We start from the raw sequence: 23,642 nt of genomic DNA on the forward strand, positions 1-23,642 counted from the left end.
TTCAATCCACGCAATAAAAGCAGAGACACTCCTGCAAGTGTTTATATCTTTAATGTCATTGTAGATATAACCATTTTCTCATGAGTTTGGGTAAGGACCGTCAGCAGAAATCCAGGAATGTATGAACCAGCCAGTCTCTCTTTAATGCTGAGGAGACCCTAAAAATAAAGCAGGCTGCCATCCCTCACATAGCCAAAAGATTTAAAGTCTGACAAGATCAGCTTTGGGCAAGGACAGAGGGAAAATAAAACTCCCATGCACTGCTGGTGGGAATATAAACTGGTGCAGACTTTTCATAGCAATTTGGCAGCATCGAGTAAAACTAAAAGTGTTTCTATTCTACATTCCAGGAATTCTGCTTCTAAGAATGTATCCTACCAAGGCCCTTGCACATTGTACCCAGAGGCACATACATGGATCTTCACTGCAGCCATGTTTGTCGGAGAAAAAAAAAACGGGAGCAAAGAAACTAAATGTTCATGGAAAAACAGAAAAACAGAGCGCAGTATATTCATCTGATAGAATATCACAGGTTGACCTAAAGAACATAATGCTAAGTGGGGAAAAAATACAGAGTAATTTATATGGTTGGATACGATTCATTAGAATTTACAAAACAGCAAACATTACTTTCTTACTTTTTATGAACTACACACTGACTGTGGGAAAAAGCACACCCACATGCATGCACACACACAGAGGTTTTCAGCATTTTGGATCCTCAGCTCTGAAACCACTCATCTGGGGGTGGAAAAGTCTCCATTGTAGGTTTCTTCGTAGGAGTCTTGGCCTGACCCCCAGGATAGAAGGTGAAAAAGCCACAGTGTGCTTTCCTAGATGACCCTGATTTCCAGCAAGGGAATGAGCACATGATCTAGCTGGCCAACTTTGACAGTCCCACTCAGGGTTTTGAGACCAAGGCTGAGGGGAGAAAGGCGTAGAGACAGTGACAAATGTTGAGGCAGGTGGCAATGGTCAGAGAGCAGGTTGCAGCACCCTTACCCCCATGGATGGCCCCTCAGACATAGGTGCCAGCATGGCTCTGGCTACAGAGCCTCCCTTTGAATCTCTACCCACTCCTGGAGCCTAGATCCATGTTCCCCGTGATTCTATTTGCCACCAATTCCCTTTCTATGCAAAGCTTTTCTGCTTTAATCAGCTACATCTGTTTCTGCTGCTGGTGGAATATGAACCTTAGAGATGGAGGGGGCAGCAGCTTGTCCCTGTGACACCCCCCTCCCCCCAAGGAGAGACAAGGGAGAAACGGGACTGGCTATGTGCCATATTTTATTGATTTAAGGACAACAGTTCAGACATAAATATGACAGCCTGTTAATAGCTGTTCATACTGAGCGGTAAAAGGAAAAGTGTGTGTTTGTCACCCATGGGACTTTTTTAAAGTATTAATTTTTAAAAGATGAGGACCAGACTATTTCTGGGGTCCCCAAATGGTTTAGGTAGATTTCTTGCATTTGATGGGTCCCAGGCCTTTTTGGAGCCATATTGTTTAAAAGTATACGAGTAATGCACTAGACATAGAAACAAAATGCACAGATTCTCAATGTTTAACCTGGTGCTACCGTTTAAAAGGGAAATCTAAAAATCTTTGCAAGGATGTCTGAGTCGACCAAAGTGGCCCATTAGCCTCCAGTCCTGATCGTCATTTCAGAGGGGCTTAGATACAATGAATGACACACAAAATGGATGTTTTTGGACTTCTGGGCTGGCAAAGCAATGCCTAAAGACTTGTCGGGGAACTCGTTTCACATCACGTCTCCTCAGGTTTTAGTGTCTTCTCTTAATCTGGAGCATAAAAGTGCCCCCAACATTGAACCCAAATGTGCAAGAGTTGAGGCAACTTACTACATGGATGTCCTAACACCTTCACTTCATCAATAGCGAGGTAGCCTTGATGTCCAGAAGTTATCACTTCAAAAATCACCTGGAAAATTAAGCAAGATTTATATTATTCACACATTTGGTCAGAGTTTTACCAAGTGTGCTGACACATAAGACACGTAGTCTGTCTGTCTGTCTTTCTTTCTTTTCTTTCTTTCTTTCTTTCTTTCTTTCTTTCTTTCTTTCTTTCTCTTTTCCTTTTTCCTTTCTTTCTCTCTTTATTTTCCCTTCCTTCCTTCCTTCCTTCCTTCCTTCCTTCCTTCCTTCCTTCCTTCCACCCATCCATCCATCCATCCATCCATCTATCCATCCACCCATGCTTCCAACAAATATTAGTGGAGCACCTAATATCTGCCAGGCAACATTTCAGGTTCTAAGATGACAAAGATAAATAAGACACAAACCCAGTTTTCAGGGGGGTTATTGAGAAGGGATGGGACAGACAGCATCCCACATCAAGGATTCACCTCGTAAGGGAGGTAATACCACGGTTAAGAGCCCATGTTTAGAAGACAGAGGCTTAAAATCATTTACCAGAGACAATGTTAAGATTTAAATTGCTTTGGGGTGCCTGGGTGGCTCAGTTGGTTAAGCGTCCGACTTCGGCTCAGGTCATGATCTCGCGGTCTGTGAGTTCAAGCCCCACGTCAGGCTCTGGGCTGACAGCTCAGAGACTGGAGCCTGTTTCGGATTCTGTGTCTCCCTTTCTCTCTGACCCTCCCCCGTTCATGCTCTCTCTCTATCTCAAAAATAAACATTAAAAAAAAATTTTTTTTAAGATTTAAATTGCTTTAAGATAACACATTTTCTGGTCAACTCCTTTGAGGGGATTCTATGACTACACTGAACCGTGTGGGGCCCTAGGTTTTATACAACTAAAATGAAAAAAACACTGTAAGTGCTGTGAAAAAAAAAAGTACAGGGTATTAGAGTAACATGTACCAAGAGGACCTCCCATGAGGTGGTAGCACTTCAGCTAAGATCTGAATATGAGTGAAGAAAGACAGTAAGGCTTCTTCCAGGGTATGTGCAAAGGCCCTGAGCTGGACATGACCAGAACCATGAAGAGGAGCATTGGGACCTATAGCCATAAAGATGAGCTGTGACTGGGTTACAGAAGCTCCATTCACAGAGCAGAGATACAAAAGAAGACACTATATTAATAATATAAAGATGCTTGGGCCCCTGGGTGGCTCAGTCAGTTAAGCATCCATTTCGGCTCAGGTGATGATCTCACAGTCCGTGGGATCGGGCCCCGCATCAGGCTCTGCACTGACAGCACAGAACCTGCTTGGGATTCTTTTCCCCTCTCTCTCTGTCCTCCTCCCTCCCCCCTCTCAAAAATAAATAAATAAGCATCAAAAATAACACCATTATTTTTCATTATTTTCATTATTTTCACCATTATTTTCAGAGGTTACACCCACTGAAATTCAGATGGCAGAGGTATGAATTAAGAGGACAATGATATAAAAATCTCTATAGTAGTCAAACCAAGAGGTCTTTGGCAACTTTTTGATTGTGGGAAAGGTGAGGCAAGAAAAGAAGGGCAACATGCTGTTAAGTTTTCAGAACGAATGACATTTTTGAGATGGTAGAACCACTTCAGAGAAATTGAGGCTAAAGGAGAAAGAAAGAACTGGTAAGAAGCTGTCGATGTTCTTACTATGATTGTTTAAAGTTGTCTGTTGTCAGCCTCTGATTAAAAAGGTCCACATGACCTCACTTAAACCTCCATTTACACATACCTGCATCAGCAAAGAAACCGTGGCTCATGCAAGGTACATATGCTAAGTCTTAAAACATCCCAGTAACTGCACTTCTTGGAAAAATGAAAATTTTCATTCTCATAAAAACCAATACAAAATGAGAAGCTTTATTCATAGTAACCAAAAACTGGACACAGCCCAGATGCAGTCAAGTGGTACGTGATAAAACAGACTGTGGTACATCCGCAGCATGGAATACTACTCAACAATAACAAGGAAATAACTACTGATGCACCCAAAACTTGGATGAATCTAATAATGCTGATGAGTCCATGTATGTGACATTGTGTAAGGTAAAAGTTTTTGAAGGGAGGGCAGATTAGTGGTTGCCAGGGCTGAGGGATGGTGGGAGAAGGGATGGGAGAGTCGTCACAAAAGGACAATGTGAGTAATCCCTGTGATGTTGTGACCTTTAAGGTCTTCACTGTGGTGGCAGATGCAGAAACCTACTTAGGCAATAAAACTGTATATAGTTCAGGGGCGCCTGTGTCCAACTTCAGCTCGGGTCATGATCTCACAGCTCATGAGTTTGAGCCCTACATCAGGCTCTGTGCTGTCAGTGCAGAGTCTGCTTCGGATCCTCTGTCTCCCTCCCTCCCTCTCTCTCCCTCTCTCTCTCTCTCTCTCTCCCCCCAAGCTCCCTCTCTGCCTCTCCCCCACTCAAACGTGTGCTCTTTCTCTCTCAAAAATAAACATTATAAATAACTGTACAGCTCATAGCAGCTTTATTTCCAATAGCTAAAACATGGAAGCCACCAAGTATCCATTGACAGATGAATGGATAAGCAAAACGGGGTAAATACATACAATGGAGTATTACTCAATCCTACAAATGAAGGAAATTCCTGTACATGTTATGACATGGAGAAACCTGGAGAACATCATGGAGGTGAAATGAGTCGGCCGCAGAAGGACAGATACCGTAAGATCCCACGTACGAGTTACCTGGAAGTAGACAGGAAGTAGAATGGTAGTTGTCAGGGCTGGGAGAGAGGGATGGCAAGTGACTGTTTCGTGGGTGCACAAGCGGAAAAGAGTTCTGGAGATGGATGGTGGTGTTGGCTGCACAACATCGAGAAGGTATTTAATACCCCTGACCTATACACTTCAACATGATTAAAATGATAAATTCTGTTACTTGCATTTTACTAAAACAGTGAAAAAATGTACAGAACTACACACACATGCATGTCCAAGTCCATGTAAAAGAAGAAATCTGGAAAAGCTCTGTAGATTTCAACAATGTCACTATCCTGGTTGTGATATCATACTTTTGGTTTGCAAAATGTTACCATTGGAGGAAACTGGGTACTACGTATACAGGAATCTGTATCATTTCTTGTTGTTGTTGTTGTTTTTTCATAAAAATTTGTAATGTTTATTATTTATTTTTGAGAGAGAGAGACAGACACAGCATGAGCAGGGGAGGGGCAGAGAGAGAGGGAGACACAGAATCCGAAGCAGGATCCACGCTCCGAACTGTCAGCACCGAGCCCAGCACGGGGCTCAAACTCACGGACCACGAGATCACGATCTGTGCTGAAGTCGGACGCTTAACTGACTGAGCCATCCAGGAGCCCCATGTATTATTTCTTGTTATCACATCTGATTCCACAATGATTTCCACAAAAAAAAAGTAACTGTAAATTACACAGGATGTGCTACATACACTGAATAGCTACCACTCCGTTCTCTTATTTGTTAGTTCGTGTGAAAATTCTTTAAGGAAGAACTAAGAGATTCAGATAAAAGATAATTGTTAAAAACTCAGTCTTTCTGATTCCGGACATCATGTATCATGCTGTTTTTGCTACTACACATTGCCCGAACAAACACTTCCACCCTACGACTGCATTATTTATGTGTGTGCGATGGATGTGAAAATGGAGAAAGCCATCAGCAGAGCCCAAAATGGAAAGGCTCGAGGGGCTCCCTAGACAAGAAGTCATCCCAGAAACACCCGCGAGACTAGACGACACTGGGCTACAATGCCAACGCACTGAAATACAAAACACACGGGAGAGGAGAGGCCCAAAGTAGAACAGAAATGAAATAAAACGTTGTCCTGTTCGTAAGTGTATCTTTTTTCCACTGATGACCCGGAGAGAGGCAGAGATGCATGCACATTATTACAATGGGATCTGGCCTACTTCTCTCTGTGCTAAAGTCTAGACGACAGTCGAGGGAACAAAAAGCAGATCAACACTGAGAGCAAGTAGGGGAGAAAGCCCTCCGGACGCCCTCAAAGCTGGGCCCCTGCGAAACGGTCCTATCCTGCCTGGCAGGAGGCAGCAACAGCAGGCAGTACTGAAGCAGCCAGCTGCTCTGCTCAGAATGGCCACTGCACAGACCAATGTCCCTGACCATCAGCTACCCAAGAACTCCATGGCTCTGGTCACGAAAAGGGTATTTTGAAAGCCCAAACCAGAAATGTTCATCCAGGGGCACCTGGGTGGCTCATTTGGTTGACTGACTGACTTTGGCTCAGGTCACGAACCCACAGCTCGTGGGTTCAAGACCCACACAGGGCTCTGTGCTGACAGCTCGGAGCCTGGAGCCTGCTTCCGATTCCGTGTCTCCCTCTCTCTCTGCCCCTCCCCGGCTCACACTCTGTGTCTTTCCCTCAAAAACAAATAAAAAATTTTTAAAAACTAAAAAAAAAGAACTGTTCATCCAGCCTTCCCTTCTCCCAGCTGATCCCCCTTCCCTCTTCCCTCCCTCCCTCTCACTCATTCATTCACTCACTCATTCAAGTCTCCACTGAGTGTCCTTTTTACTCCAGGCACTGGCATAAGTACTGTGATAAGCACCATGAACAGAACAGATGCAAAATTGTCCTTCTTACCAAAAATTGTATTTTCACATTATCAACTATAAGAGTTGAAGCTTCTTATAAAAAGAGAATGATCTGTATTTTTAAAGGGATATGTTAACTCTTAGAATAGAATGTACATGTAAAACATGCTCATGTGGATCTATTTTTGAAGTTTATGTGCTAAAATTTAATGCACAATATTTCATTTAAACCAATACAGCACCATGGCCCTAAGAAAGGAAAGAGGAGAAGAAATTAGACATCTCAATAAGTCACCCTAAAACCTCTGAAATCTGGTTTCTCACCCATCACTTCAATAGAATTTATGATGACCCTCAAAAGTTTTACACTCAATGATTCGGAGTCTTACTGTCCAACTATTAATAGGATATTTACTGTAAGCTCTGAGAGGGATCCAAAAAAAAAAAAAAAAAACCAAACTAGACAATTTTATGGAATTCAAGCTTTAGTTCCACAAAAAATAAGGAACACAGACAAGAACAAGACAGGAGCCAAGTAACAGGTGGGAACAATAAGGGGCTATTAGGACTATGATCTTTCTCCACCATAGAACTGTCACCTCCTCATTACCAAACCAACCAGGATGCCTGGATCCAGCCAAGGCAACCTTCCACCCAATTTTTCAGCCTGCTCGTTAAACTCACAGCTGCCCCAGAAAGGACTTACAAGTGTCTCTGCTAGACCCGAGGCGGTGAGTGAGTGTTCAGCAGCAAGCGAGATTCCCGGCAAGACGACTTGCCAGGGGAGGCCACAACAAAAGAATCTTCGGCTTATTTCTGAAACTTTATTTGCCCCCCTTGGTCTTCTAGCTGGAGTACCACAAAGCATCCAAGTGCAAATATACCAAGAGAACAATGGACTTCTCCTTTCAGTTAATTAGAAATTCTGGAAGGTAAACTTCTAAAACTTGGCAGGTTCCCACACTGACTTAATAGTGTCTCTAAAAATAAGCTTCAGGGGTGCCTGGGTGGCGCAGTCGGTTAAGCGTCCGACTTCAGCCAGGTCACGATCTCGCGCTCCGTGAGTTCGAGCCCCGCGTCGGGCTCTGGGCTGATGGCTCAGAGCCTGGAGCCTGTTTCCGATGCTGTGTCTCCCTCTCTCTCTGCCCCTCCCCCATTCATGCTCTGTCTCTCTCTGTCCCAAAAATAAATAAAACATTGAAAAAAAAATTAAAAAAAAAAAAGAAAATAAAAATAAGCCTCATAGGGGGCGCCTGGGTGGCTCAGTTGGTTAAGACTCTGACTTCGGCTCAGGTTATGATCACCAGAACACCATTCCCAAGTTTGAGCCCCACTTTGGGCCGTGTGCTGACAGCTCAGAGCCTGGAGCCTGCTTTGGATTCTGTGTATCCCTCTGTCTCTGCCCTCCCTGCTCGCACTCTGTCTCTCTCTCTCTCTCTCTCTCAAAAATAAACATTAAAAAAATTAAAAAAGGAAAAAAAAAACAGATTCACTCTGTGGTTTCTAACAAACAAGAGGGTTCAAACACACAGCTAAACACCCAAGGCGTCTTTTAAATAGGTTTCTTAAAAACAGACTTTAGAATCTCATGAAAAGGTTTCCTTGTCTTGAAGTCTTGCTACCTGGCAAGTTTTCCATTTTGTACTTTTTTTCTAACCAGTGCCCTTACCAAGAAACCTTCAAAAGCAAAAATATTTTTGTCTGTTTTTGTTAAATGAGGAAGCATGCTATTGAAAGTACAGGTATAGCTCTAGTGAAGTATAACAAGTGTAGGCAGAACCCAGAAGGAGTCCCTGGGATGTCTGAAGATGCCAGCACACTGGGCCAAAAAGACTGAGGTCCGAGGAAGGAAGCGACATGAGAAGGCCAATGGCGCCATTGGAAAAGGAAGTAAGAGAGGCGGGTACAGCTGTGCCCACGCTTACTTTTATCAAACACAACAAACTACCTTGACAATCTCTATTATAAGTGAGGTTTGGGTCTCTTTAAGAAACACACAAAGCCTTTTCTTTTCGAAAAACTTTAAAAACATACTTTATATACTGTGCATGTCTATGTCCCAAGTATCTTCTGCGCATATTATATAATTTTCCCCAGTCACCCATACAAGGTAAGTAAGTACATTCCCTTTTAGAGATGGGGAGGCTGACTCAGAAAGTAATTAAGTAATTTTTCTGAGGCTACAAAATTAGTACATTGCAGAGTCAGGGTGTAATTCTAGGTCTATTTTACTTTGCAGTCTGGATACTTCCTGTTACTGAATGCCTTAACTAGCAGGCATGGGAGACTACATATCTGTAGAATATACACACATATACATATGCCTAACCTATACATGCATACATACATGCCTCTCTCTACACACACACACACACGCACACACATACAGATACTACATAATCATGCATTCACACACACATAAATATATACATCTTTAATGTGTGTGTGTGTGTTCTAAAATTTTTACTTCCAGATTTAAGTAAGGAATCTTGTAATCATCTATTTGACCTAGAAATGTAGATGCAAGGAATGGTTATAAGACATAGCTTTAACAACATAAATCTTAAGACAGAGGTCAGCAAACTATAGTCAACAGGCCAAATCGGCCCCAACCTAGTAAGGATGGTTTTTATAGTCTTCAACTGCGGGTGAAAGTCAAAAGAAGAATAATATTTAGCAACACATGAGAATTATGTGAAATAGAAATTTCAGTGTCCGCAAATAAAGTTTTACCATAACACAGTCATGCTCATTCAATTGTGTATCGTCTATGGCAACTTCACACAAAAACAGCAGAGTTGAGTAGATGCCACAGAGAACATCTGGCCCACAAGGCCTGAAATATTTACAACTACCCAACTTCCGGATTTAAGAGAAAACTTTCCCGCTTGGCTCCCCAACAACTGCCATTACCCTGGATAACAAGAAAACATGCATCAATGCATGCTTGTCATGGACTGCAACACAATGCATAGCTTGTCACAGCCCAACACAACATGCCCTGCACTTTGTGTGGGAGCAATGCATTCCAGCTGTGTGGCAAGGGAGAAACCCTCTCCTGGCTTGACTTGCTTCAACTGTATTACATGGGTATTGATTTCAATGCCCACTCAAGCTGATAGTACCATTTCAATTATTTATTTATTCATCATTTATCTATTTATTTTTAACAGGGGCTGGGAACATGAGTGGGGGAGAGAGGCAGAGGGAGAGAGAGGGAGAGCAGGATAAAGAGAGTGAGAGAGGGAGAGAGTATCTTAAGCAGTCTCCCCTCTCAGCACAGAGCCTGACCCGGGGCTCAATCCCAAGATCCTGGGATCATGATCTGAGCTGAAACCAAGAGCTGGACGTTCAACTGACTGAGCCACCCAGGCGTACTCATTACCAATTTTTTTTTTAAAAAGCGTAATTGCAATATACCAAAACAAGACCATAGACACTGATTAAGGGGCACCTGGGTGGCTCAGGTGGTTGGGCATCCGACTTTGGCTCAGGTCATGATCCCACGGCTCATGAGTTCGAGCCCTGTGTCGGGCCCTTTGCTGACAGCTCAGAGACTGGAGTCTGCTTCAGATTCTGTGTCCCTCTCTCTCTCTGTCCCTCCCCTGGTCATGCACACGTGCTCTCTTGCTCTCTCTCTCTCTCTCTCTCTCTCAAGAATAAACATTAATGGGGCGCCTGGGTGGCTCAGTCGGTTGAGCGTCCAACTTCGGCTCAGGTCACAATCTCATAGTTTGTGAGTTCGAGCCCCATGTCGGGCTCTGTGCTGACAGCTCAGAACCTGGAGCCTGCTTCGGATTCTGTGTCTCCCTCTCTCTCTGCGCCTAACCCACTCGCATTCTGTCTCTGTCTTTCAAAAATACATAAACATTAAGAAAAAAGTTTTTAAAAAAAGAATAAACATTAAACAAAATTTTTAAAAATTGATTACTTTATAGACCTCAAAACACTGAATAAAAAATTAAATCAAATTAAAAATAAAATAAAACCCAACTATTTTAGCAGTCAAATCTTCTACAAAGCAACTGAACTACTGAGAATGTAGAACACTTTCATATTAAAACCTGACCCTCGCATTCTATACAATGTTCTTTGGCATGAGCTATATTTTGGTGAAATGTCTTTGTATTTACTGAGATACATACAATTTTAGGAAAAATGTCTTTTCCATCTAAACTGTGATTATTTGAAAAGCTGAAAGCTAAAGTGGTTGATCACAAAGTCGTCCTAGCTTATTCTGGAAGAATTTTACCAGCACACAGTATTTAATCTTATATCTCTGTCCTCCTCTTTTTTGGATTTGGTTGGACAAAAAATATAATTAATACCCCTTATTTGCAGATTCTGTACTTGTGAATTTGCCTACTCATGAATTTATTTGAAACCCCCAAATCAATACTTGCAAAGCTTTCTTGGTCATTTGTGGATATGCACACAGTGACAAAAATTTGAATAGCTCAAGCCCCACATCCCAGCTGAGGTCAGTCAAGGCAATGCTCTGCTTTTTGATTCGGTTCTCACACCATAAACAAGTGTCCTTGTCCCAATCTACTTAGTGCCACTTTTTTCATATTTTTGTGCCTTTTATTGGTGATGTTGCTATTTATAAGGGTGCCCAAGCGCAGTGCTGAGGGGTCGTCTAGCATTCCTATGCACACAAGGCTTAAACTGACTTACCGTGAAAATACATGTGTTAGGGAACTTTCATCTGGGCATAAGTCATCATTTTGGCTGTTCAGTGTTAAAAACCAACAATGAGGGGCACCTGGGTGGCTCAGTTGGTTAAGCGTCCAACTTCGGCTCAGGTCATGATCTCACGGTTTGTGAGTTCGAGCCCCATGTCAGGCTCTGTGCTGACAGGTCAGAGCCCGGAGCTTGCTTTGGATTCTGTGTCTCCCTCTCTCTCTGCCCCTCCCGTGCTCATGCTTTGCCTCTCTCTGTCTCAAAAATAAATAAACCATTAAAAATTTTTTTTTAAAAACCCAACAATGTACATTAAGTAAGGAGTCTTTAACAGAAAGACTCCTAAAACAAGGTTATGTGTTGATCAGTTGATGCCAATGCTGTGACCAGAGGGTCTCAGGACTAATCCCTTATTTCCCATGGAAGCAACCAAGAGTTCAGTGTTCACTAATTCAGTACTCACTCACTGTGACTTCACAGAACATAACAACCATGAATGGAAATCAACTGCATTAGCGTGCCTGGATTCACATTGTGCCCTCATTTCTATCAACGTACTCAGGCACAGGAAGGACAAAATGCTCATTTTTACCGATGCTTCCCAAATGGTAAAGAAATGTAGATGTAAGAAATGGGATGTAAAGAAACGTAGAATAAAGAGAAATCGATATCCGTTCAATACCTCAACAAATAACCTCTCAGGAGACATGGTGTTGGATCCCCATCGTTTTTGGAGCCTTTGGGAAAAGCCATTTGCTCTCAGGTAGGAAACTGTCAGTTAAACCACTAACTAAGGCTCTTTCACTGGCTCATGAAAAGGCATCCTGGAGGGTGGGCTGCGAGGGGCTTGACATGAGGCTATCCTTCAGATGCCTTCCAAACAAGAGACGAGAGCAGCTTAACACCGCAGCCTCCCCTATCCTCCCTGCTTCAGTGAAGGGCAAAATTAGATTTCCATGCTGCCACTTTTCCTTGCTATGTGTGAGCAAAGGGAAGGGGTTTGCTTACCAACACAAACACTCACCACGGAAAATGTGTTGGTGCAAGCCATTTGTCAATTCCCCAGGACAAACGGGATGAAACACTGTACGTCTGTCCTCCCACCCGAAACCTGGGAGACCCTTTCTGTCTTCGATTTAAATAAAAAGCAAAGGTGGACCATCCTCATTCACTAAAACATACATAATAAAACTCTCCATAACGACAAAGGGCCAAAGCCAAACTGCAACGTATGTGACCTTAAAAAATCAGGAACAGGGGCGCCTGGGTGGCGCAGTCGGTTAAGCGTCCGACTTCAGCCAGGTCACGATCTCGCGGTCCGTGAGTTCGAGCCCCGCGTCGGGCTCTGGGCTGATGGCTCAGAGCCTGGAGCCTGTTTCCGATTCTGTGTCTCCCTCTCTCTCTGCCCCTCCCCTGTTCATGCTCTGTCTCTCTCTGTCCCAAAAATAAATAAACGTTGAAAAAAAAAAAATTAAAAAAAAAAAATCAGGAACAAAATAGTGGAATACTTGTTTATATATTATCAGAGTAAAGTAAAAGCCCACTTTCCCAAAGTTAAAGGCATTCAAAGGACAGCAGGGGTCTCACTGGAGTGAATTATTGGGGGCTTTGTCATGCTAATTTAAGTCATTCTTACATGACTTCATCTGCTTTTCAACCAATAAACATGGCTTTCCTCACTTTTTGTTTTCCCTTTCACATTTAGAAAGAACTAGTGTTCTTTTCAAATCTTTTCTAATCATAGCTCAAGTACTCATTCTATAAAACAAGATGTGGAAGAAAACTAAGGTTGAGGGGGAAAAATAGGAAAGTTATAAGGAAAAGGGCACGATGAACAAGAAGCAACAGACCACAAACAAGTTTGAGATGGGGACCCAGAACAAGTACCTATCCTTGATCATCAAATCATAAGTACAAGTTGAGAATGAAACAGAGATATGGTAAGTTTTGAACACACGTGAATTGCTACACTTCCCAAATGCAGCTCTAGGTCCCTACTAAAGTGACAGCCAAGTGTGCTCCCACTGATTTCTTGTAACACACTGTTCATCTTTAAGCAAAAAATGCAGAGGACAGGGACCTCCAATAAAGGCAGCAGAGTAGGAGGACCATAAGGTCACTTTGTCCCACAGATACAACTAGATAACACCCTCATCAGTATAAATATCCCAGAAAACGGAAGGCTGGCAGAACAGACATTCCACAGCTACATATAAAGAAGAGGACATACAAGAGGTAGGAAGGATGGAGGGGGGTGTTGCTAAACACACCATCATCATGCTCTCTACGTGCAAGGTGCAATGTATCCACCCCTGTAAAACCCTCCATATCCACCTTGCTGGGGAGAAGTGGATTGTTAATGCCTGAGCCTGCTACCACCCCAGCTGCCAGCACCCTAGGGTTTTCCAAACTCTTCTCTCCTGAACTATCTGCTCCTCTTGCGGCCAGTTTACCTGAGTTTGTTCGGGAACAATGTGGGCGCACCCAGCTAGGAGCTGTGCTTCCAGCTGTTCAATTTCCTGGGGATTCCTCCAGTGGGGTGGGAGGAGTTGGCCAGGGCGGCCACGAGGGCTCACCCATTCTTTCCTGAGTTAGGGGCTGTGACAGGTGGATAACAGTTTTTGGCAAGCCAGCCAGGAAGGGCATGCAGCTTCAGCGCGTGATTGTCTTCACAGACTCCTGACCAGGCAGGTGCCTCGGCCCCTGCCGCTGCTTAGACTGCCTTGGAGGGGTAGAAAAGGTAAAGTCCCAGCAGCTGTTGGGGCCACTTGCAGGGAAAGGTCCCTATCCTACCCTTGCTGACCGGTATTCTGCTTCATGTGCGGTTCGAAAAGAGAAATAACTTTGGGAAGCACTGAGCTTCAGTATTCTGGGTAAGTTGCAGCAGTGCTGATCAGTTTCCCATTTCTATTTGGGAGCGAAACTGTCTAACACTTGGTACCCAGTGGTGCAAAAATGTGGTTATAAGTCTAGGAGTCCCAACTTCATCTCACCAAGGAATTTGGCTCCCCTATGCAGGAATACGGAAGAGTACTCTGTTTGGTTCGGTTTCTTTCACTTCCCATTCCTTCCTTTCTTCTCTTTTGGGGGTGGGAAATGCTACTTCCATCCCCCCTGACAGTCCCTTGTGGTGCGCTTTGGCGGCACGGTCCACATATGGGTATAAGCCGATGAGTAGGAAGATGATTTTCTTACTGCATCACTGCATGGCTCACGTACGTACATACTAGAATCAGAAAAAAGATCGGCCTTTGAGTGGGTCTGAAAATTACCATACTATCCTCCAATTAGAATTATTTTGTCAAAGATCTGGGAAATGAAATGACATTCTTATATGTTCAGGCTTTTATGCTGGTAGGTAACAGAGATTCAGCACATAAAGCTCATGATGCAAAGAAAGACAGGTTAAAGTGTGTGAGGACAGCAGGTCAAATGAGGAAAAAGAGAATGAGGAACACACCTTGTTACAATCTTTGGACCCCTGCCCTGGAATTCTACCTACCCCAAATGTGGATGGAGCCCCCTCTGCCCTAGTTTCTCCTCCTCCTACTTAAGCCCTCAAGGGGCAAGAATGGCCCTCCCTTTTAAGACCTGCTAAGACACCAAATGTGGTCAGGAGACCCCCCCAATATGAAACAGGACGTTTCCTTTGCAGCCTTATCCCATAGGGATGAATCCCCAGAGACAGTCTGCCAGATATTATTGGACATACAGTCCTTTCTCTACTTCTGACCTTTTAAATTGGAAAAATTCAAACCATACTTGTAGAGAGGATCCTCAGAAAACGTCTGAAATCGTTTGCCACTATTTTTGTCATTGATAAGCCTCCTTAGGCAGACATGCAGACCCTTTTTTAAAAATTTATTTATTTTGAGAGAGAGAGAGAGAGAGTGAGTGAGCATGAGTTGGGAGGGGCAGAGAGAGAGGGAGACACAGAATCCCCAAGCAGGCTCCGCATTATCAGTGCAGAGCCCGACGCGGGGCTCGAACTCACGGCCGTGAGATCATGACCTGAGCTGATATCAAGACTTGGACACTTAACTGACTGAACCACCCAGGTACCCCAGATACGCAGACTCTTAAGTATTCTATAGACAATGAGCAACCCGCAGTGACTGATTAATAAAGCCCATGAGGAGGCTCAGCATCTGACTGATGAAAATCCAGGTATTACCCCCTTACCAGCAGGGGCAATCCTGGTGGCCAAACCTGGCTGGGACCCGAATGTTGCTGAAGGAATGGTTCTTCTGAACCACTGCTAAGATATATGTTTACGGAACTAAAGTGAAGGGTCCCAAAGCAAAAATGTCTTAATAAAGTCAAGGAAATTCAACAGAAATTAAATGCTGATCCATCTGAGTTTCTGGAGAGGATTTATCAAGCCTATCAAAAATATTCTCAGTGAGGATCCTGGGGCTTTTGAAAATCTGAAAATGGTTAATTTGACCTTTATGGGATGAAGTGCCCCTAATATAGGAAAGAAGCTGCAAAAGGTCGAGGGAGCGGTAGGTGTGAACTCTTCTTAGCTGGTGCACATTGCTTTTAAGGTGTTTAGCTTTAGGGAGGAAAAGCATATGAAACAAGGAAGTCCATTTCTCACAGCCCATAGTCAATGGGAAAAAATGGAGGAAATGAACCATACTTTGAAAAGGACCATCACAAAGCTGTGTCAAGAAACTCATTTAAGATGAGATAGGGTACTGCCGCTTGCCTTCTCTGCATGAGGGCACCTCAAAGTGGGCTTGGATTGAGCGCCTATGAAATTGGATACGGGAGACCATTCCTGGCCTCTTGAGTTTCGCCCCCTCTACCCAGAAGGGGGTCAAAGAAAAATTAAACAAAATTTAACGCTTGAACCAAATATTAACCATGATTCATTAGTTTACTTCCACTAGGACGGCCTTCTTGCTTCAAGAACCACTGCATCCGTCTCAACCTGAGGATAAGATCTTATTAAAGACTTGGAATGAACATGGACCTGACCAAGAATTAACTGAAAAATGGACTGGACCTTATGATGTCCTACTAGTCCCCCATTCCCCTTGAAATGGGACAAAGTGAAGCTATGGATACATCACACTAGAGTTAAATGGTGCCCATACAAAGATAAGAAGGGGGACCCGGGTGGCTCAGTCGGTTAAGCGTCCAGCTTCGGCTCAGGTCATGACATCACGGTTCATGAGTTCAAGCCCCGCATCAGGCTCTGGGCTGACAGTTCAGAGCCTGGAACCTGCTTCAGATTCCGTGTCTCCCTCTCTCTCTGCCCCTGCCCTGGTCAAGTTCGTTCGTTCTCTCTCTCTCTCCCTCTCTCTCTCAAAAATAAATAAACATTAGGGAAAAAAAAGAAAAGGAGAAGACAGAAGAGATCACCAAGCTGTTCTACTGGGAAAGTCACCCTATTCAAGACTTAAAATATCTCTTTAGAGAAAAGAACCCATAACAACATGTTTCTTCTGTGCTCTGTATGAACCATGTCTTCTTTTTCCCTAGGTTGGAAAGATAATGGACTAGTTGGGGTAACCCACGCTTTGGCCTCAACTACATGTGCTGTCAATTGTTGGATGTGTCTAAAAGCCCAATCAGTATTGGACCATGGAGGCCCGTTGGTCCCCCCTGTTTACAATACCTCAGGAGTCCATGAAGGCAACTGGTTTCCAATCGTTAAGGCCTGGACAATAATGTATAGGGTTAGAATAGTTAGATTTTTCCCAAGATGATCACAAGGTACCCCCATGTCTTATAGTCCCTCTAATTAATGTACTGAAGGAAGTAATTTTCAAAGGACAAAACCGGGAGTATACTTCCCAATTAGATACCACGTGAAGGACCAACTCCCTATGTGTAAACAACGCTGTGTTTCTTTTCCAGCTATGGATGACATTCACAGCCAGGGTCGGCTGGGCAGAGGCTGGATGCGACAAGTTGCCCTTTGGGTGAGCCGATTCTCCCACCTTTTGTCATCGTGCTCTGGCTGGATTTGTTTTTATTTGAAAATTAAATGGAGTCTCCTGGGCCATGGACTGTGTTACAAATTCTTCTACCACTATACATTATCTTCTGGCCACTTTGGTGACTGCCTTCTCCTTTCATCCTGCTCAAGAAACTTAAGCATTGGGCCAGTTCCCCACAGGTATTTACCAGACTAGATCATGACCTCCCAGGCAACATCCCTGATGGAGATGAATACTTCCTTGGCTATACATTGTTGCCATGGTGGCAGGTGGGGGGAAGGTTGCTGTGCATCATCATGTGCTTTACGACTTGTCTCAGATTCTAACCACCATGGGTAATGATCTTAAATCATCAGATTCCCGTACTAAAGTCATCCTGGATAACTGTATATCCTAGCTGAGCAAGGGGGAATTTATGTCATTGTTCATCCATCTTGCTGTGCCTATATTAATGCTTCATCAGAGGTGGAAACCAGCATCAAGAAAATTAGACAGCAAGGTACATGGTTACAATAACCATGGGCCAGCACACCCTTTCCTTGGATGAAATAGGGGAAAGAATCAGAGATTGTTTTTCACGTTGATTTTCATGGATACCGACAGGTGTAGAATCTGTCCTCAAAGAAATAATCAAAATGGGCTTGACCACTGTACTCTCAAGTAGCAGGGTTCTATTTGGGATTCAGACTTCTTGTGATGTGTACCTATGCTACATTCTTTCAATTCACACTCTTGAATGAGTCAGAAACAATTAACACAGAAACAGGCACATTTCTTCCACTGAAACAAAAACAAAAACAAAAACAAAAACACTTCATCTCCCCTATCCGGCAGGAAGTAGCCAGTTGGAGAATGGTGGTCATACTCCCATAAAAATGGAAGGAAATATTGACAGTGGAGATCTGTTAGCAAGCCCTCTTGCTTAACTTTAGATCCCAACAGTTAAACCCAGAAACAGACCTCCTGACTCATGCTCTAACTGAAACCCACTGTTCTTACTTTGTTAATTTACATTATTTTTTGATTCCAGTATAATTAACATACATTGTTATATTAGTTTCAGGTGTACATTATAGTGAGTGATTCAAAAATCTGATATATTACTCATGTTAAGTGTACCTCTTCATTCCCCTCACCTATTGCACCCATCCCTACACTGACTTCTCCTTTCACAACCACCAGTTTGTTCTCTACAGTTAAGAGTCTGCTTTTTTAATTAAATGAATACCAATTCGACATATTAATGAAATCATATGGTATTTGTCTTTCTCTGACTTACTTTACTTTGCTTAGCGTTATACCCTCTTGATTCACCCATGTTGTTGCAAATGGCAAGGTTTCATTCTTTTTGAAGGATAAGTAATATTCCAGTATGTATGTGTGTGTGTGTATATACACATACACATACACATACACATACACATACACATACATATACACATATACATCCCACACTTAGCGCAGAGCCTAATGCAGGGCTCAAACCCACAAGTGAGATCATGACCTGGGCTGAAACCAAGAGTCAGATGCTTAACTGACTGAGTCACCCAAGTGCCCCTTCTGTTTATTTTTTAATTAGATTATTTGTTTTTTGTGTGTGTTGGGTTGTATACTTTTTTTTTTAAATAGGTTTTGGATATTAACCTCTTATTGGATATATATATATATATGTATGTATATATTTTTATATATGCATGCCACATCTTCTTTATCCATTCATCAATGGATGGACACTTGGGTTGCTTCTGTATCTTGGCTATTGTAAATAATGCTGCAATAAACATAGAGGTGCATATATCTTTATGAGTTAGTTTTTTGTTTGTTTCTTTTGTGTAAATACCTGGCAGTGGAATTACTGGATTGTATGGTCATTCTATTTTTAATTTTTTAAGGAAACTACATACTGTTCTCTACAGTGACTATATCAATCTATATTTCCACCAACAGTGCACGAGGGTTCCTTTTTTTCCACATCATCGCCAACACTCATTGTTTCTTGTGTTTTTGATCTTAGCCATTCTGACAGGTGGGTCTGATTTGCATTTCCCTGATGGATGGTGGTGATGTTGAGCATCTTTTCATATGTCTGTTGGCTATCTGAATATCTTCTTTGGAGGAACGTCTCTTCATGTCTCCTGCTCATTTTTTTAAAAAGTTTATTTATTTTGAGAGGGGGGGGGAGCAGGGTAGGGGAAGGACAGAGAGAGAATCCCAAGCAGACTCCACACTTAGCACAGAGCCTAATGTGGGGCTCAAACCCATGAGTGAGATCGTGACCTGAGCTTAACTGACTGAGCCACCCAGGTGCCCCTTCTTTATTTTTTAATTAGATTATTTGGTGTGTGTGTGTGTGTGTGTGTGTGTGTGTGTGTGTGTGTGTGTGTGTGTGTGAGAGAGAGAGAGAGAGAGAGAGACAGAGAGAGAGAGACAGAGAGAGAGAGACAGAGAGAGAGAGAGTTGTGTAAGTTTTTAATATATTTTTGATATTAACCTCTTATTGGATATATCACTTGCAATTATCTTCTCCCAATTCAGTAGATTGTCTTTGGGTTTATTTTTGTTGTTGTTGTTTCTTTCCTTTGCTGTGCAAGATTTTATTTAGTTTATTTTTGCTTTTGTTTCCTTTGCCTTGGGAGACAGATCTAAAAAAATGTTTTTATGGCCAATGTAAGAGAAATCATTGCCTGTGCTCTCTTCTACGACTTTTATGGTTTTAGGTCTCACATTTAGGTCCTTAATCCATTTTGAATTTATTTTTGTGACTGGTGTAAGAAAGTGGTCCAGTTTCATTTTTTTGCATGTAGCTGTCCAGTTTTCCCAACACCATTTGTTGAAGAGACTTTTTTCCTATTGCATATTCTTGCCTCCTTTGTCAAAGATTAACTGACCATATAATCATGGGTTGTTGTTTTTTTCTGGGATTTCTATTCTTTTCTATTGATCGATGTGTCTATTTTTGTGCCAGTACCATGCTGTTTTGATTACTACAGCTTTGTAGCATAACTTGAAATCTGGGATTATGATAACTCCAGCTTTGGTTTTCTTTTTCAAGATTGCTTTGGCTGTTTGGGGTCTTTTGTAGTTCCACACAAATTTTATGATTGTTTGTTCTAGTTCTGAAAAATGCTGTTGCCATTTTGATAGGGACTGCATTAAATCTGTAGATTGCTGAGGGCAATATGGACATTTTAACAATATTAATTCTTCCAATCCAAGAGCACAGAATCCTAGTCTCATTTTTTATCTATTTTCTTTCTCCTGTTCAGTTTGATTGCCTTCCATTCCAGCTCACTGATGTGTTCTTCTGCTTCCTCTAGTCTGCCATTTATTCCTTCTAGCATATTTTTAATTTCAGTTATTGATTTCTTCATCTCTGATTGGTTCTTTTTTATATTTTCTATCCCCTTGTTGAGGGTCTTACTAAATGTCACCACTCCTTTCTCAAAGAGAGAGTATACCCAGTGACTATCTTTAAGATCATTACTTGAAATTTTCTCTATCAGGCATACCACTTATCTCCATTTCATTTAGCTGTCTTGCAATTTTGTCCTGTTCTTTCATTTGGGAGATGTTTCTCTGACTCCTCATTTTGTCCAACTCTGTGTCTGTTTTCAGAAAGTCAACTATGTCTCCTGTTCTTGAAAATAGTGGCTTTATAAAAAAGAAGCCCTGTAGTGCTCTTCAGTGCAATATCCCCTGTTCACCAGAACTTGGCACATTAGGAACGTCTCCTATTTGTGTTGCGTGTGCCCTACTGTTGCAACTGAGCTGCGTTTATTTTCAGTCCAGTCATCTGCAATGGCTTTCTTTGCGTGCTGTGGGCAGGGTTTGGTGTCTGCTTTGTTAAGGGGCCAGTCTGGGGCCTCCTCGGACTTGAGTCGGGTCAGACCAGACGTTTGCCAGAGCTACAGTTGTACCAAATGCCAAGGTGTTCTCCTCTGCACTGTCCCCTGAAAGTATTTCATTGGTGGGCAGGACCTGCAGTCAAACCACGTCTGCCCTTGGCCCACTGCTGGGGCCACGGTTGAATTGGTGTGTGTCTGGTTATCTTCCCCTCTCCCCAGGTCAGGAATCACTTTGTAGTGGCATGAGCCCCTGCCAGGGCTACCTGCACAATGCCATGTTTATGGCATTGCTTAGGATGGACTCCTGCCAAGGGCAGGTTAGAGGGAGAATGCAAGAGTCCACAGGAGAACGCAAGGGTGGGGCACACGGTGCTAGCAAGGTTTGTGCAAGGGTGCTTATGGGAGACTGGAGCCAATTTGGAGAACTCTGTTTTTGATGTGTTCTCCACAGTTAGCTATGGAGAGCCTGTTCTGCCAGTTGTCAAGTCATTTTCTGGGTTATTTACACTAATTTAGGTTTTATTTAGCTGTACCCACACGACATGGTGAGCTTAGAATCCTCCGACTCCACCATCTTCCCCAGAATCCACTTCTTTTGGTCTACCCTACTCTTCTTATTTCTTATCAAACTTTTTTGAGGCACTGACGAAAACATTTTGCAATGACTGGGATATTCCAACTGCCAGACCAGAAAAACCTTGATAGTAGCAGAATGCTAGAAAACCATATCCCACCTGTCCCCTTCCTTGGCCACGATCACACACTGAACACCTACCGACCCCCACCCGTGATCACATGCTCTTTCCCTGCTCTCTTGCATGTAGCCCCAGATTTCCTCCCTGTAAAACTCTAGGTGTCTGTCTTGTGAGCAGATAGGTGCGTTGTTAAGGTTTGAGCCTGCCACTTCCCCAGGACGCCAGCCCCTGAACTAAATTTCTCCCTTTCTCTTTTCCAAGTCTTTGTCTCTTGAGTTATTGGCTTCTCTCATAAGTAGTTTATCCAAGTTTGTCGGGCAACAGCGCTGGCAAACCCAGCCAGGGACTATGCTCTCAATTTGTCCAGCCCCTTCGGGGTTTCCTGGGATAGAGCAGCTGGCCACAGCAGTGCTCCAGCGCTCACCCATTCATTTCCTGAGTTAGTGTCTGTGACAGATCGATGAGTAACATGTGCAATAAACGTAGATAGAGCCGATGCTACTCAGAGTTGCTTTCTGCGACTTTCTAGCAAAATAAGTGGGCTGAAGGCAAACACAGCAAATAATCCAAGGCAGCTGGGTAGGAAACAGAGGTTGGAGTTCAGTGTGAAAAAGATGAAATGATCCAGTCATTCCTACTCCCTCAGCTCCTCATTTACCAGGAAAGATGTCTGACTGGTAAAGGGCCAATCTTGGATTAGCCTCTCCCAAAGTGCAAGATACTTTGTGTCCTCACTGCACAGAGAATTTAGAGCTGGTCTTAGATGGAATCCATGCATCATCTTCTCCCGGGACCCTTCAGTATATCTCAGAATTTGTTTTAACTGGGAGGCTCTAGACAAACAGTAGGACTGTCATCATTCTGACTTGGTCACCACATTACCTCTTGTCACCACCCACCTGCCCCCACCCCAACCCCTTTATTGAGAGGCATGGGGAAGGGGACTTCAAAGCCATCTATGCTTTTTTTTTTTTCTCTTCAAAGCAACCATTTGTCTTAAAGATCACTGCTTCCGTTGCCTCTGACTGGATTCATTATCACTGTATTCTAAAAGTAGGGAGAAGGTGGTGAGTACGTGATTCCCCAGGCATCTCTGGGTGCAGGCAGGGGTTAGGAACCCCGAGAAATCAGTACATAGCCTCCAGAAATTTGAAGGGTGGGAAAGAGAAGACAGAAGAGAAAGATACAGAATCAAAGGGAAATCCTTCCCCACCCCCTTCTCTCTCTCTCTCTCTCTGTTTTTTTCATTAGCACAATAAAGCAAGAGGGTGCTTGTGAGAGGAAAATACTATTCTTAACATGGCAGGAAGTCAATGTCTAAATCAAAGGAAGTGGTCCTCCAGCCCAGGTGCCCTCATGAAAGCAGGTAGCCGGCAGTCCTTACCTGCTGCCACCCAACACAGGAGCACGTTGCAAGTAGCAGCAATGAGGACAAACAGTAATTAAGAAATTAAATATGTGTTAATTACCAAATACTTGACAATTCATGTTTTCATGAACAGCAATTAACCTACAATTAGCTGTATTCCATGCAGCTTACCATTGTGATCTGTACCTGTAGAATACTACTCTCCTATAAATAGGAAAAGGCACATGGAATGAGCGCTATGGTGAGAATACTTTGCTAGGAAACATTTTGAAACTCTATAAACACCTAGTAAAGATAATGTTAGGGGAAAGACTAGGAAAGCAAGGGATGCCCACGGAAATTTACTGTTTAGCAAAAGGAAAAAGGGCAGCTGTGTCTAGTTTTAGCGAAAACCTCCCCAAAACTCAGACTCTGACCAAGTTGAGAAAGGACTAGTACGGAGTGGCCAAAGCCCAGTGAGAAATGGGCATTCTTGACAACAAGGCGAGTAAAGGACGGGACAGAGGGAAGGAGCCCAGTGGAGCAGTCCCCAAGATGGTCATCTGGAGCATGGGACAGATTCCAGAGCAGGCTGATACCAGGAACACTCAGGAAGCCTCACCTTGCATTTTTGTATGACAGCAAGTTCTGGAATG

General features: G+C 43.1%; 1 protein-coding gene across 5 annotated transcripts in view; it reads right to left on the reverse strand.

Moving 5' to 3' along the window:
* PTPRM (protein tyrosine phosphatase receptor type M) overlaps positions 1–23,642 on the reverse strand; it is an 801,865-nt gene that overhangs the window by 470,839 nt on the left and 307,384 nt on the right. For all 5 annotated transcript variants that reach the window (XM_086682486.1, XM_086682492.1, XM_086682490.1 and 2 more), the window contains exon 4: positions 1,864–1,942. In XM_086682486.1, the coding sequence (XP_086538612.1) occupies positions 1,864–1,942 (79 nt within the window). The remainder of the gene's footprint in view (positions 1–1,863; positions 1,943–23,642) is intronic.

This window comes from Puma concolor, chromosome D3 (genome assembly GCF_028749965.1).
Source record: "Puma concolor isolate L17-30 chromosome D3, mPumCon1.1.hap2, whole genome shotgun sequence".
NCBI classification, from domain to species: domain Eukaryota; kingdom Metazoa; phylum Chordata; class Mammalia; order Carnivora; family Felidae; genus Puma; species Puma concolor.